Consider the following 17,381-nt stretch of genomic DNA (forward strand, 5'->3'; position numbering starts at 1 on the left):
ACCTTGAGGAGGCTACCTACACAAACCCACCTTGCTCAGCCAGAATCAAACAAGATCTATTTTATTAAAACAAATGCAAAAAAGAACATACCTAGATGAAATAACTACAAGTCTACTTTGAAAGTTTGGCTTTCTGTGTACCACAGTTGAAATAGTTAATGAAAAAGACGCAATAAAACAGAGGGAAGCAAGACTGATGTGATACTAGAAATAATGCAGGGAAATAATACTACATTTATATAAAGACTGGCATAAACACTCTTGAATTTGTTTTTATTCCTCCTCTCAACTCATGTTGCATTATTTTTATCTTCACTCTTCCTAATGTAGCATCCATATTCAATGGCCCAATAAAACTATTCTTTTTTTGTTTTTTTTACACAATCTTTTCCTGGTTAGATCTCAGGAGCTGCACTACTGTTATCTTGGTATTCTCAACAGCTTTTGGCATCATCAGCTTCTCTGTAATTCTCTTTGCTTTGCCCTGTACAGTTGCCTTCTCCTAAAACATTTATGACTGCTCTTTCAAGTGTTGCAAAATATTCCAGATGTTCTGAACTCTTAGGCATGAATTTTAACTCTTAAGTATACTGTTGACTCACAGCACAGTTCAGCTAGCCCTCTCCAACAAAACATTTCAGCAGTTGTCCTCTAACCTCGCTAAGATAGCCTGGAAAAATGAATATTTTTGCATCTCCTCACACAAGGTACTTCCTCTCCTGTTCTTTAAGTCTCTCTCCCATTATCCTAATCATAACAAGTCATGCCCATAACATGAACATCTTTTAATTAGCCACTTCCCCAAGTGATTAGAAGACAATGAAAAGCAAATCATACTAAATCAAATCAAGACTTCAACCAATTCCTTACTTTGTGTATCATCCAATACAACTTTCTCAACTCAAATGCACAATCTTGCTCTCTAGAATGACAGCATTCTCGCTTAGTCTAATCAGCTAAGTCAATCTTTACAACTTCACATCTTCTATTCTTTATGCTCCACAACCAAGACCATCTTAGCAGCTCCAGTAACCTAAGGACCTGAATTCTTATTCACTCTACAACTGTCTGCTTTGACTTTACAACTCAACTGTAGTTACCCCTTAAGTTCTTTGCATTATTTGCAGTATCATTTAGGCATTGGACAGATATATAATTTATCTTCCTTCACAGTATTAATTAAAAGCTTACTACTAGCATCTCACCTACAAAAAGCAGTACACTGACCAAGACTAGGCAGGTAACAAGTCAGAAATAAAGTGTTCTTTCCTATATTCTGCCATCATTCTCCACAGGTTCAGGTGGCAGGGCATAGAGCTGCAAGTTACTTAGACAACTGCTTGTTTTCAAGTTTAAAAATATTTAAGATGCGGATAGAGTACCTCCTATCTGTAGAACTCATGACTACTGCTTTCAAGATGCTCCTCATACTGTCAGGATCAACAATCACAGGAAGAAGAATGGAGCTCACATTTGCAGAAGAGGACAATACCGTAAGAATATTTTTGGACAAATAGTTTCCAAGAAACTCCCAGTGATATACCAATACTGAGTAAATACAGTCTTTCAAAGCTCAAGCAATAATACTAAGAGAACGCTGTACTCAGTGTTCACAAGCCCATTACTCTGGTTCCATTTCTTTCAGATACTATGCCTATTTAAAAGTGTAATGTGCAGGAAAGATTTGAGAATAACCTGATTCTCAAATATTTGAGAATATGTTGAAAGTTAACTTCATATAACAACTTCAAGTAACCTGTGACCAGTAACTGTCTTACAATGGCTATCTCAGAGAAGTTTAGAACAGTGTCAGAGCTATAAGCCAAGTTTTTTAAAAGTGAGAAAAATGAATCGTAGAGAAAAGTTGTTTCTATCACTTGAAATCTTTAATTCAAGAAGTGCTATGAAAAGTGTGATCTACTTCATGTGTAAGTTATTGGGACAGATAATGAAATAAAAGAGTAATATTCTATGTTTTACATAGTAAAGCTAGGGCTTTATGTTGCTTTCTGATCTTAAAAGTTGCATCTTCACAAACTAATGCAACTTTCCAGAATTACTGTCAATAGTAAGAACTCTGCTTGTCAGAAAAATGAATACCAGTATATAAGAAAACAAATGAGATATTTCTGATTGAATTTAGACACCAGTCAAATAATTTGCCAGAACTTTATCCATTTCACTCAGTAATGCAGGAAATGGAATGAATAGTGTAAAAATAGCTGTTACAAGGATCCAAGAAGGCAAGAAAATAATGAAGATCGTCACCTAACAATTGTGGAAACTGAGAGGACAGCAGTAAGTGAAAGAAGTCCTAAACATGAAGTCTCAAAAGGACTGAAAACACAACCCAATAGTCACAGCACTCTTGCGAAAAATGGCATGCCTGAACAAGATAACAAACAACCAGGGAGACTACAGTTCAGAACTAACACAAGATAAGTAATAAAAGACCTTAAAATGCAAGACCATCTATCAAGAAGTATATACAGTAAACTACATTGACAAATACATGCGCTAACAGATATTTGGTCTGTTATTTACACCAAACTTCTCAGAGCAACCAGAATAACCACAAAAAAATCTGCAGTAAAACAAAACAAAACAAAAAAATCTCATAAGGATTAGGTAACTGCCTAATGGAACAAAAAGACTGGGGCATAAGCGTGGACAAGTCATGGACTAGCCATGGGCAGTCAAGTTTATATCCACCATCCAGAGCTTCAATGCAAAGAATTGCAACAGGTAGGCTCATCTCGTGTATTCCACTGTAAAACAAAACAACTAGAATCTCCTTAACAAAAGGGAAAAAAAAAAAAAAAAATCAAGAGACATCACGCTGAAGCATCATATATTTTCTTGGCATAAACACAAACTGTATGCTCTGATGTTTTAGTAAACTGCACACAAACTTAGCTGGAGCAACCAATTTAAAAATTAGTTTCCAGGACAGTATGCTTTTTGTCTTGCAACATACTGCATATTTCCCAGCTCCTAAGGGAACCAAAGGTGTGTGACATCTTATGACAACAACCTTAAGTAGAGATGTCAAGAAAAACAATGTTCTCTAAGTCAATAGTAGACAACGTTAGCTTCAGAAAAGTCAGTTAAGAGCATTAAACAATATTCACATAGCCCTAACCCTAAGGGGGCTCATAGATGCTGGGGAAAAAAAATAAATACATAAAAATCTGCTCAGAATGCCCTGTTTCACGCAGAAGAGCATTAGACAAACATCTAAACAACCATCATAGACAGCTAAAACTTAATTTGAATACACAATGCAACATCTTTTCCTCACTCTCAGGATAGCATCAGATAGCTGTGCTGGGACTGAAGAGAAGACTCTTCATAAACATCTTGCTTATGGCCCCAGAGGAAAGCCAACTTGACTAGACAGACATCTTGCTAAAGGAATATTGTAATTTAGATGAACAATTATGTATTTTAGAAGCATGGTGTGTACCAACTGTTTTAAAGTTACTTTTCTACTGTTCCTTCTTCAAAATTTTCCTCTAGAAAAGCTCCTTGATATTTTTATTCCATGTCAGTTTTTAATACAGATCATCTTTTTTGGCAGGCAATTCACTTAACTAAATGCCTTCAGTGGAAACAACAGTGGAGCCAGCTGTTAACTGTACCACTTATAACTGCTATTAATCTTTCCAAAAAATCACAGTGAAAGATCTCAGACATTAGGAAACCTAAGGATCACCTTTTCTTGATTAAGCTGAGACACTCAATTGTCCTGAATAGTAGGCTTTAATGCATAAAAACATATTATCAAGTGGCTATATCATTTGGTTGACAGCACCATACTTTTACTGTATTACTATCACAGCAACTCCACAAAGAACAGCTCCTGGCTCAAGTACCAGAAGCAGAAGGGCTTTGGCCCTTTGGTTATTACAAAGGCAGGGAGCATAGCACTGACAGCACTGATACTTCTCTCACTCATTTTCTCAAACGCACACACACCTCCGCATAACCCCAAATTAAATTCCCTTAAGAAAACTGTACATATCCACACGTTTAACAAACACTTAGGTTTGTTATACCTAATCATTACACCTCATTACACCTAATCTAGATGTATTACACTTTGGAAATTAGTTATGAAGTGATAGATACCACAGATAGACTTTCATAATCTGCTTCAAGAAGTGAATCTTGTCCCTTGGCCAAGCTACAGCTATTCCTCATCGACCCTGATCATGATTAGCTCCTTTTCAGGCAGCATGTCTGCATCAACACGACATAGCATTTTGATCAATCTGTAACTCATCTCTACCCCTCCCTGTGCCTTCAAGCTGCTTGGTTTCTCCACAGGCCATCTGTAAGCTCTGTGCTTACCACCTCTTTGGGCAGGCTTTCAGGCTGGGCCCTGACAGAGGCTGTCCTGAGCAGTGCTACCTACTCAGCATTGAGAGATATCTACAGCATCCTCACAGGCAGCTAGGGAGACTTAAATCACAAATCCCTCTCCTTGGAATCCTGGATCCCCTCCACCAGCCCACAGAGACATGAAACCTTCAGTTCATTAAGGATCTTTACAAATATTCTCTTGTAACATACTGAATTTGGGGCTGATCTGTCCCACAGACCAACACCATTAGCTTGTATAGCATAACACTGGGCACAGAATATATAACAAAGAAACATCACAGTATAAGCCCTGCGAGGTTACTGCTGAAGGAGTAGGCCAGCAAAGGAAACAAACAGTAACATGTTGTTCTGTTTGCGTTGTAAATGGTTATGATCATTGTTCCAATTAACTGCAGAAGTACTGCCAGGTTAAGGGATACTGGGGGAAGAAAGCTCACCACAGTGTGAAGAGGGGATCCCTGGAGATCATCTAGTTCAACCTTCCTGCTCAAGCAGGGTCAGCTAAAGCAGGTTTCCCAGGACCAGTCTCCAAGGACAGAGACTCCACAACCTCTCCAGGCAACCTGTTTCATACCCAAATAGCACTGGAGCAATTGGGCAGCTATACCAACTACCCTCTGTGGGGAAAGGGGGAACAAGGCGAAAACACTTCCGTTAGTCCTATAGTTTCGGCAAAAACAAGGCTGACAAATTATTTTTCAAGTGTTAATAGCTTTTACTCACTATTGACAAGGCATAATTAAATACTGCAATTTCTTGAGATTCTTCACAATTCATCTTACTAAAATTTTAACAATATAAGAACTTGGAAGGTTTATTGTTTGAACAAAAAAGACATAACAAAAGCTACATTTTAGCACTCATCTAAAACATTCTGCATGTCTCTTTCAAAGTCTAAAGGAATGCAAACTGCATTGCATTCAGTCTATACGGGCATGGTTTCCATTATATCTGATTCAATATAATAGAAGGTTCCCATAAAGAGAAGGTTCTGCTCTCCCTTTCCAACACTGACTTCTCCCATGAGTTCCAGTCCTCATGTTGGCACAGGACAAACTGAATCAGCCTCTTGATTCAAAGCAAGTTTACTCATATACAACTTTCCATCAGATAAGTGCATAGCGCTAACTTACCTCAACACTGTGTAATTGCTAGCTTAGATCCAAAGGGAAGGGACAGGAACAAATGGCAGGAGGTGGAGGGATGGATAAAGGAACAGGCTTACCATTTTCAAGGTAATTATATACTTCAGAGCTTAATAAAAAATATGATAAAATATATTTAAATATATTGAAGTGAAAAGCAATAATCTAGACCATGTTTTTCATCTGCTTCACTTTAATTCCATTACCAGAGGAAAGAATTTTTAATATTCTTACACAACTGCAGTTGTCAATACTTCTTTGCCACCTTTGAAAGCACCTGTGATTTGTCCCAGATTTGATCCATCCTGCTAAAAAGTTACCCATTTCATGTCACCATCACACCTCCTCCCACCTTTCTCCAGTGGGAGAGAACTACTTCTTCACCCCCTATAAAATTAAAAATATAATATTAATGCTCCGTTATCCATCTTCAACTTCAAAACAATATATGCAAACAGCTGCTCACCATGGAATGATGGAAGGCTACAAAACAAAAATGTCGTACACATTATCAGCATCTCCTTACCTTCTGTGCTTTATCCTTCTGAAATACAAAGACAGGTGGAGCAATGGCAGGTTTTTCTGCAAAAAGAGAAATCATTGTTTTTTCCAAACTCATTAATTATTAATTAATTATTAAAATGCTAAGTTCTTTGATGCTTTTACAAACAGCAAATCTCAAAATCAGTTAAGTCTTAGATACAAGAAGTTGTCTCCATCAGTTCCTGGCAACCTATAATAATTATTGAGGACTTAATTTTTCAAGAAAGTGTTTTAAGAAAAGTAATACAACTAATATTGGAAAACTATATCATACTCTTACTTACAGACTTAACTATTTTAAACTAGTACTTTCAACATACTAAAAGCTTTCCAATCAACCTTGGCACATCAGCAGGAAAAAGCCCTTTGCTGGAACACTGTTTTTTGAACAAGCTGTGCTGGCAAGAGCTTTTCCTATAGCGATATATCAGAGTTTTGCCCAAACACTCCTTTCTTAAAAGGGACCTAAGTTTGGAAGTCATTAAGACTTGTGTCAATGATACCTGTGTTTCAGATAATTTAGGAGGTTTCTAAAGGTTTCAATCTTCCACATATTCCCAGGCTCTCAATTTAAATCAAATGTCCCATATATACTATTACAGAGGCACCAGTCTTCTCAGCATAATTGAAGAGTAAGTCTACCTTCTCCTTGAAGCACAGATTCAAATGCTACTAGGAAGGACATTTTTCCATATAAGCCCATCAACATTTAGTCTTCAAGTACAGAATGAATTTCTGCAATGAATGCATCTTTTCCATTGCCTTTATTGACCTCAACAAGAGGAAGTAAAGCAGAAATGAGCTTTCCTGAGAGTTTAACAAGCTGAGGCCTTCTGCCTGAGTTATATCTGAATGTGCATGCGCACTACGCTAACAGAAGCCTTCCTAAATGCTTGTAGGACAAAGGATAAGACCAACATTTAAGCCTGTTTTCAGAGAGAGACTTGTGAAACAGGTGAACTCGGTGAGAGCTGAGGGTGTTTTGGGGCTATTGTCTTTACAAAAGTTTCACTGCTGCAATTATTCAATCATAAGAAAAAAATAGATATTTAAGAATTAAAAATTTTAAGAACTTCTAGAACTTGAAAGGCTACTGTAAAAGATTTATATAAAGCCCACTAGGAAGAACCATCTTGCTTGTAAAAAGGACAGGATCACAAATTCCTCAATCAGTTGCAGTGTGATCTTGCCAAAGGAAACATGATGCCCTAACTGTATAATATAGGCACTTTTCTAATACAAAGTTGTTTCAGTATTTAATTAAAAAGTGCATTCTTGGCAGGAAGAACAGCCATAAATATCAAACTGTACCTGGTGTTTTTACAAGATGACTTCATAAACAAAAAGGCTCTGCCCTGAACACCTTACCCTGATCCACCAGTGGAATCAGTGTCATGAAAAAACAATTAAAGGTAAATAGAAACCAAGAAAAATCCTATTATAACATTTGAAATGCATGTTAAACCAAGTGCGCTGCTTCATGGTACTGCTAAAACAATTTAACGGCTAGCTGCCACCAAAGAAGGCAGCTCCACTCCTGGCTGTCCAACACACTCCCATGTCCTTCCACAAGTGGTGGTACCCAAAGTGAACTGGCAGACTGGGAGGTCGCTAAAGCACTTGGGTCAGCACAGGAGTACCCACCACGAAAGGAAAAGGGGATCGGACTGCTAGCTAGTAGATGGCTTCAGCTGGGGGTGACGGGGAACAACACAACCACTGTACCTAGCAATGACAAAAGAAACATCCTAAGAACTGTGTGTTTCAGGGTGGAAAAAAAGCCTTTTCTTGCCCTTCTGTAGGTTTCACCCAGAGAGATAACCCAGCAAAAACACTGCAAGACTGGCATAACGTGTTCAACAGAAGTTAAAAATAAACCTGAAATACAAATCCTTATTACACAATCTGTCCTGCTCTTTTTTTCCTTTATTTTCCAAACTATGCTCTGACAGTGCTATGCATCAAGTAGCACTGAAGCTCAAAAAAAGATGCTTTATTATATGAGGCTATGGAATCTGTTATTGCAAAACAAAAAGAATATGTGTATGGTCAATATCAAACCTGTTACATCTTTCACAAAAAAAATAGTTCGTTGAAATGTAATAAGATCTTCAAGCTACTTCAAAAGACAGTCCAAAGGCCCGGCACTCCAACATTTAAATCCCTACAGGCCATGGATCTCTTTAGATCCCCTTGGCTTCAGTACAACCTGCTTGTGGGAGACTCTACTCAGGTTTAAGATTCAAACTTTTAAACCCTTTCCTTCACAGAGATGTTCATTTTTTTTTCCACCATGCTCAGTTTAGTTGAATAGTCATTAGTGCTATAATTATAGTAACAAATAGTAAGCTTCTACCAAGCTACTTTTAACTAAGGCTGCCAACCTAGCAGGTAAAATGCTGTACTATTGTTCTTCCCTTTCAGAGATTATCCAGAAATTAGGACTTGATCCTGTAACATACAATATACAAGAGATTCCTATAACAAGTTCCAAAGAAACCACAGGGATGTAATAAAGAACTACTTACCTAGTTAGTATTTAATATAGAATAAAAGCTCTAAAGAGAAGGGAAAAATAAAGCAAACAATATAGAAAACAGATCCAACAGCAATGCAAACTGGGGGCAGGGGAAGGACATGGCCTGGCTGGCAAAGAACTAGAACAGGGAGCTAAAGGAGCTGATGCAAAGGACAAAATGAGAAATGAAGGCTGGTGATGGAAAACTGAATACACCAGGCAGGGGTAAGGAAAAGAGAGAACATAGATGCCAGGAACAGCAGAAAGTTCACAGAAGGAAAAGTTTGAAGAGAGGAATCAGAAAAGAAACTGGAATGAAGATCTCAAGTACTGGAGATTACAGCCTGCTCAGAGAAATGAGACTGGGAAAAGCAGCCAAAACAAACTGTGACTAGACATATTAGAGCAGATGGAAGAAAGATCCATGCAAGACAGGAGAGTTTCCATCCACTGAGTGGAAACCCTCCCCCAAGCTCTGGCCCTTGAGATTTCGGAATCTCGTTATTCCTCTTGCTGCCTGTACAACCAATTGACAAGGTGGCATCCAGCAGTAACACTAAGGAGACAGCAATCGAGCACCTCTACCAACTACCCCTTTGCTTCCTAAGGCATGTTCTAACAGATTGAAGGCTTACAGTACTGCCGAGGATGTGTGCACACGCTATGTACCACTGCACAATGGCTATTTTGTCTAAGAAAGATACTTTCAGAAAATTACTGCCACAAATGAAACATTAATTTTTCAGAAGTTGACTTGGCACACTTACCAAGAAGTTGCACAATGCTGTCCACACAAACTTAATTTGGTTTCTGGTACATATACATAAAGCCTTTAAGTATATGATCACATTTCTCTCTCAGATCCTTACTTCCTTCAGAAGCACAGGAGGAATTTGATCTCTAGATGGCAAAACTAAGCAACTTTGAGTTCTACAAAGGATATTCTTCCACTTGGTCATCACGTGCCTTTTAAAGTCTTGTAGGAAAGCCACAACACCAGAAGAGAAACATCTGCCTCATTCTAACTTAAGGTAAGAAAGGATAACTATATCATCTCATCTGACCTCTATTTCATACTTCTCTGAGCCCAATTGTTTTTGAGAGGCATTTTCAGCTAATGTATTAGTTCTTCAAGACATTAAAAGAAAAGCTTTCATTGTTTCCCCTAATTTTCTATCACTGCACTTGATTTTAAAAAATAAAACCTCACAATACCTAATTTCCTATTCAAGTGTCTGGCTTCAATTTTCAGACTCCTGTTCCCAAGTATGTTTTTGAATGCATTTATTTACCAGATAATGAGCTCTCTAGTACTTGATGTTTTTCCTATGAAGGCACTTACATGTTCTACCCATCACCATCCATATTTCTTTTCAATGAACTGGGCAAAGAAAACCAACTCTCCATAGGAGGTTCTGTCCTCAAACCTTCTGATCTGCTGAAGAGGTCAAATTTTTTTTCAACATAAGTAATGGATACCAAACTTCATCCAGTATTTCGCTACCAATCTACAAACAAGTATGCTGCAAGAATCTTCTGATACAGACATAATAGATTCAAGAACCATCTTAATGCTCCCCCTCCCTTCCCCCACCAAAGTCACATTGCTTAGGTTGTCAGCATGCAAATTATTTTTCCAGTCAAATTTTCAAATCAACTGAAAAACCACCACAAGAGAAGATTTTTGTAGAATAGAAAAATACATACTAGGTCACAACTTCTCACTTGGTGACCATGGCAGCCTATTAAGTGCTACTCCAAAGTGAGAATTACACTGTCCTTTGTACTAATAGACATCACAGGTGGATGGTCATGTTCTCATGTAGCAAGCAAGCATCCATTCCATCAAGGTGTCTGAAAGTAAAACGGATTTATCAGCTCTAGAGAACTGTCATCAAGTTAAAGGGAATTTATTCCAATAATGGAATAAAGGAAGACTAAAAAAGGCTCCCAAACTTAAGCTACATTACACAGTAAGAGAACATGAGATCTTCTCCTTCACCTAAGATAAAGCTTACAAAATATTAGTTCCTAAAAATCATGGAACGGGCTTGTTTCTTCTTCAGACAGGCAGACAGAAACAAGGCAAAACAAGAAGGTAAAAACGCAGAAGCACTGTCAGTCTTGTTAAAGGTGTTCCAAGATCTGAAAGTCTAAGCATGTAATAAGCAAAGCAGATCCTCAATAGTTACGATAACAGAGATAGTAACTCCCCAAACTGAAGATCAGGAATATGCACACACCACTTAGTATCTTCTGAATGGTGGCAGACTATCAAACTAGTCTGAAGAATGGTTGAACCCCTGTAACTCCTTCCTGCAATTTATTCATAAGCTTCAAAGACCTCAAACTAAATGAACAACTACAAAAGCCATCAAGTGATGGTTTTCAGACTGAATTTCTTTGAGATATTTCATAACTGAGACATTATATATTTTTCTGACAGCATGTAGACTGATATACTGTTATACCCACTCAGCTTGCTTCACAAGCCTTAGAAACCAAAACACAAAACAGAAGCTACTATCTCAATTGTTCAGGCAGAGCTACAGCATCTTCAAGCTATACATACAGCTTGATACCAGATTTAACTCAGGTACCTGGTTCTATGTAGTTGTACCAAACTAAGAGATAAAACATCAAACAGCTTTGTTCTACACATTCAGCCATCCAAACCAGTGCAACTTTGCAGTTAGTGGTGTCTCTAGCAGCCACACTATTTCTGTGATAGGAAATTTTAGATATTTTCTGCAGCAGGAAGTGGCCCTTCACAGAAAAGCCCAACAGACATGACTGTACATATACAAAAACCATACCTCTTTTGAACCCACTTGAAGGCCATGTAAGCACAAAGAAAAGTCAAGATAAAACAACATAAAAGAAAAAAAGTGGTATTCTGCATATCTCCACTTCTCTGTACTGCTATCAGGCTAAGGCAGAGTAAATTCCATGGCAAATAACTGACAAAGGCCAGGAAAGCATTCTTCTCCTTTGCCACACAGACCATTATGCCTCTGTCTTAGGATCACAGGATAATGCAGGTTGGAAGGGACTGCAGGAGCTCTCTAGTCCAACCTCTTCCTCAAAGTAAGTTGAGCTACGAGGAGAGACCAAGTTACTTAAGGCTTTATCCAATCTGGTCTTAAAAATCTCCAAGATACAAGACTACACAGCCTCCCTGGGTATTGCTCGACTGCCCTTACAGTGGAGGGGGAAAGAAAAAAAAAACCATATATTCCCTATATCTAGTCTGAACCTGTTGATTCAACCTATGTCGTCTTTGGTCCTTCCAGCATGCACTATTGTAAAGTCTCTTTGACTGCTTCCACATACATCCTGGAATCCTCCAAGTAGTTTTCCCCTGAAGCCTTCTCTCCTCTAGGCTGAAAAAGCCCAGTTCTTTCAGCCTCTCCCCCCTCACAGAGAGTGCACCCTTGATCATCTTAGTGACCCTAAATCAAGAACTACTCTTCAGATATGAAATCTTCAGACCCCAGATTCTACGGGATGACAACTCTTAAATCCTCACCAGACCCTCTGCAGTCTATTGACTGCAAGTTTTTTTTTTTTTTTTTTTTTTTTTTTTTTAAATCTAAGAATTGCAGTGATACAAACTTACAAACTTTTTTTTTGGTTAACCTATTCCAAATTACATTTAAAAGTGCAATACTGCCCAATTACCTAGAAATCTGTAAGATAAGTAGGGGAGAAAAAAAAAAATCAAGGAAAGTAAGTGCTTGCTTAGATCTGGAGAAGTAACTATCTTTGAAGCTAAACACCTACAAGTTGAGAACAATTGCACTGACTTATACACACTATAACAGATCAACTTATACTCATTAAAACAGATCACTTGAGGGGGAAAAATAAAGTAGATAACACCTGTGAACATAAAAAAAAGTGGAAAAGGAGAACAGCAATTAGGCTGTTAACACATGACAAAGACCGAGTAATAATTTATTGCCTGCAAGAGGCCAAACCAGGGAATTAAAACATGAACTGTAATGCACCATAAAAACTGAGTTTTCTTGGTATATATAGTTTGCTTACAGCACAGTCTGTTCTTCCTGTTTGTTTTGGTACCACTCAAAACAACTGTAGAATAGCCCATGAATTCTACATATACTCAAGACTACTCTGTATTAATTCTTTAATGGAACTGCATGCATTTTCTTTATACTGCAATCTGAAAAAAGGAAAAACAGAGAAGCACAAATAAAATCTGTACCAGCCAAAGATAATTGGATGGCAATAGCTTATTTAGGGGAAAAAATACTGTAAAAAACAAGCAGCTAACCAGAAAACATTCATCTGAAAACATAACTGCACATAAAAAAAAGTTGTCCCAATTTCTTCAGTATGTGCAGAACCAGTTACAATATAGCCACACAATGTTACAAAGACAATGTTACAAAGTCTTTGCAACATTCCCGGGTATAAAACTGTTTGGCAAAGCAAATACTTACAAGAATGTAACTAGCCACTGAAGTAATTTGGTCTTTTTTCCTCTTAAAATATACATCATTTATTTTATGCCTGCATAGAACCAGATGTGGTATCACTGAGCCTACTTAATTTGCTTCAAGTTTAGGGACTCTTTGGCTTAGGGGAAAAAATTGCATGCCAGTAGAAAAAAAAAATGTTTTTCCGTACGTGCTTACACAGACTCTACCTCGTACTTTCCAGCCCCTGCAAATTCAGGGGTAATCTTCTGTTTATGATGGATACCAACCCAGGGCAGCAAGACAAGTACCTCTGACTAAAGTTTGAGCAAAAATAAACAACAAAAAGTTTATAGTTAATTATGTTTATTTGAACAGCTTAGGCAGAAAATATTCTCTTTCACCTTGATACTATTTAAGTTATAAAGAGTAGAATAATCATGACAGAAAAGACAACAGCTGAGAGAAATTAAGAAAAAGCAGACATTTGCAACATTGTAAGATTCTAAATTGGACAATGACAAAATAAGACTCTTCCCTTCCAACAGACTATCAACAGACTTGAAGTGAAGAACAAGATACCAGGCCAAAGACTGATACCCAACCATACTTTATGGCAGCAAGTACAAAGACCATCACTGGGTCATTTATACCCAGATTTCACAAATGCGATGTGATAAAAATGATGTGATATTGATGATGTCACAAGTGATGCAACAGTGAACATAACTGATATCAGAAAAAAATACACACATTTCTGATGTATTTTCAGAACTTTGATAGGGTGCACTTTATAGATCACCTAGTGAGCATCACCTGGAGTATTTTCTGGAGTAAGTCATCCCCTAACAAACCACTAGTTGTATATTTACAGTAAGTTAACAAGAAACGCCTCCAGGCTTATGTGAATACATGATTGACAGGAAGTTCTCTAGATCTCCACGATACTTTGCTGCCTAATTTGTGGCTTTGAAGTATCAATTTTTAAGTCAGGATCTAGCAAGAATACCTACAAAGAATACAATACCACAGACTTAACAGAAAATTTCTGATTCTATTTAACAACTATTGTTATACAACAGTAGCAACAACTGTTGTGCCTACCGTTACCAATCTTTGTCTCCAGTGATGGCAAAAATGAAATCACGGAATCAAACTTCTCATGATGTTAATCCCCAAAACCTTTATCACAACATCATTAAATCTTTGTGACAAAGTCAGTGAAACTTCAGACAGCTGGTGAGAAGTCATCCTCCCCATTCTTTACTAGCTCTACATTCACCAGCTCATCTGCTCTCAGCAATAGAGGGGAAAGCCCAAGACCAGGACTTGCTTCTAGAAATCTTCACAGTACAAGCTTCCTTGCGAGGTGGCATTTGAACCACCTCATTTTCCCACCTCCCTCTCTGCAGGGAAGGAAATATCTTAATCCAACAACCTCCCACCAAGATAAAGCTTGCCATCAAAACATGACACACAGTTTTGCAGTTTCACCAATTCATTGAAGAAAGAGAGAAAAGACATCAGTAGAATGTTATTTAGAGACAATATCTACTCCTCAACAGTGATTAAGACAATAGACTAAGAGACATTAGAACCTGGAAAGCAAAAATAACTGATGTATTGTTTATAAAGGAGAAACCAGTGGATGAATTTAAACAAAGAGGTGCCACAGTACAAGTGATGGGTTAAAATAAGGAGTTTTGTACTAGTAAACTGAAAGGACACAAGTAAAACAAACAGCATTTTTCAAGGCCAAAAGATTTGTTGCAGCAATCAAGGCATTAAGAACCAAGAAGTTTCACTTGTGTGAACAGACAAGGAAAGCTATTGTTTAAACATGCTAAGCAAAAACAATCTGCAAAAGTGACACACGATAGATGCAAGTACCTAGAAAGAGGTTTCAGTCAAGGAATAATTAGCTTCATACTTCATAACAAAGCATGATCAAAACAGCACTGTTACACAGACTGGTGAAAACTGAGGGAGATTAAGAGCTCTGTTTTAACCTTGCTTCATTTGTCTTCCCATGAACATTTAGCTGTCAAATACTTTAAACAGAAAAAGACCAATATAGAGTAGAAGATCAAAGAATTATCTGTACAGAAACAGTTATACAGATAACTGTACAGAAACTCATGGCAAGAAGAGAGAGAACAGCAGGGGATGAAGATGACAACTGCAGAAGGAGATGCAAGCAGAAACTAAAGATTAGCAGGTGAGTGAAGTTACTGGAGTCAAGGAAGTGTCCAAAGAGAAAGAAAGAGAAAAAAGGGAAGTCCAGATGAAAAAATAAGGATCACACTTTTTTTTTCCTCCAGAGAAAGCATACAACTTTTTTCTGTAGAAAGACAGAGAGGTAGGAATAGACATAAGCCTGCATGAAAATACATAATGAACATAAGTAATTTGGAATTTACCTTTGAGCTTAATGTTTATCTTTATAATTAGAGTTAGGAGTCAAAGTAAAGAGCTTGCATGACTTCAGATAGTCATTCCCAAAGTTCTGGTGCTAGAAGAACCCATCAGGCCATCAAAGCTTATTAGCAAAGGTCTGATATACTGCCATCAAGTTTCTCATCAAGAATCAGAACCAATTTGACTGTTTACTACTGTTCTTGAAACCAATTACCATGACTGTCTGGGCACTGATGGCTCAGCTTCAGTTTGGGAACCAACAGCCAAAGATGCATCATATCCCAGGATTTGGGAAATAATCTAAATGCAATTGTGCAGTTAGCTGTTTGAAGAATTCATCTTAAAATCTATACCTACAATAAAGGTTTGCTTTCTGTTGCTTCATGTTAACATCAGAGCCATTCTTCAGGCGTCTTCTGACGCTCTCAAAAGAAGGGGCTCATCATTCACTTTCATTCTCCTCCTTGAATGCATTTTCCTTCCTTCATTAGTCTGAGAAGGATGACAGACAACACCATAGACCACTGGGGGTGAACTTGTGCTTACTGAGATTTCCAGGAAGTTACTCGTTCTCAGAGGCAAACTGTTGACATGCTGCATCAGTTAAACAGCATTCTACACACTACCTACCTTGGAGCAGCACATCCAAACGCTACATTAATACAGCCTGTATCTCCCTAACACCTTTCAGACACAAATGAAAGTCCTATTTCTTCACTTACAGAAGTTTTAAACCAAAGAATTTGTTTAGACTTCATCTAGTTTTCCATAGCAGCTTCCCTTTGCTAGGAGCAGAATTAACGTGAGTGGGGGCTAAGGAAAGATTTACAGCAGCCCAAAAGCTACAGATGATGTCCCTGAGGAGCAGCTAGAAGAGGAGAGATGCGAAGCACCCGCCGACTCTGCCAGGCGAGGAGAACCCCGGCGCCCACCGCCACGACGGGGCACTGGCGCTTGCTCCCTTCCGCGGGGGCCCGACCCTCCCCCGCAGAGCGGGCGAGCGCTGCGGGGGCAGCGGGGCCCTTTTTCTGCGCGCAGGAAGCGCGGGGACCCGCCGCCCCCGCGGCTGCCCGGCACCAGCGCCCGGCGGGGAGGCACTTGCCGGCGCTGCCCGAGGCCGCCGCTCCCGCGCTCGCGGCCACCCCCGAGCCCCCGCTGGCAGCGAGGCCGCCCGGCCCCGCAGGCGCTGCGGCGCGGGACCAAGCGAGGCCGAGGAGGAGCGCGGCGGCTCCGCCGCTGCGGCCGGGCGCTCCCTTTGTCCGGCCGCTCGCCCCGCAGGCGCCGGGGCGCGGAGAGGCCGCGGGAAGGGGGCGCTTCCGAGGGCGGGCCCGCGCCTGGGCGCGCCTCTGAGAGCGGACGGCGGGGACGGGCTCGGGGTCAGCGCCGCTGCCGCCACCCGGAGAGCGCGGCCGCGGGCGGCAGCCCCACGCACCGCCAGCGTCCCCCTACCTTCGTTCGCTAGGTCCGCCATTTTACTTCCTCAATCACGCCCACAATGCATCGCGCGGCCGGACGGCCTCCACTTACGGCCCCCCCAGCCCCAGCCCAACGGGACGGCGCACGCGCAAAGGGACAACGGCTCCGTCGAGCCACTACGCATGTGCGGACGGACGGCGCCGGCAGGAAGGGGTGGGAGGGGCGGTTCACGTGCGTGCTGGGAGCGGCGCGCGCGCTGCGCGTGCGCGGGGCAACGCCCCCGCGGGAGGCCCGGCGAGGGGCGGGGCCCGGCGAGGGGCGGGGCCCGGCGAGGGGCGGGGCCCGGCGAGGGGCGGGGCCCGGCGAGGGGCGGGGCCCGGCGAGGGGCGGGGCCCGGCGAGGGGCGCGAGCGGGGGTCGGCGCGGCGCTGAGGCGGGGTGGGCCGCGGCGCTGAGGCGGGGTGGGCCGCGGCGCAGGCCGCTGGGGCTCGCAGCGGCTGCGGGCCTCCCCCTT

General features: G+C 40.4%; 1 protein-coding gene across 2 annotated transcripts in view; it reads right to left on the reverse strand.

The window, feature by feature from the left end:
* Positions 1-16,991, reverse strand: part of RANBP3 (RAN binding protein 3) — a 44,649-nt gene extending 27,658 nt beyond the window's left edge. For both annotated transcript variants that reach the window (XM_062596123.1, XM_062596122.1), the window contains exons 1-2: positions 16,902-16,991; positions 6,058-6,113 (exon numbers count right to left, since the gene is read on the reverse strand). In XM_062596123.1, the coding sequence (XP_062452107.1) occupies positions 6,058-6,113; positions 16,902-16,923 (78 nt within the window). In that variant the 5' untranslated portion in view covers positions 16,924-16,991. The remainder of the gene's footprint in view (positions 1-6,057; positions 6,114-16,901) is intronic.
* Between the last annotated feature and the right edge of the window lie 390 nt (positions 16,992-17,381).

This window comes from Rhea pennata, chromosome 27 (genome assembly GCF_028389875.1).
Source record: "Rhea pennata isolate bPtePen1 chromosome 27, bPtePen1.pri, whole genome shotgun sequence".
NCBI lineage: Eukaryota > Metazoa > Chordata > Aves > Rheiformes > Rheidae > Rhea > Rhea pennata.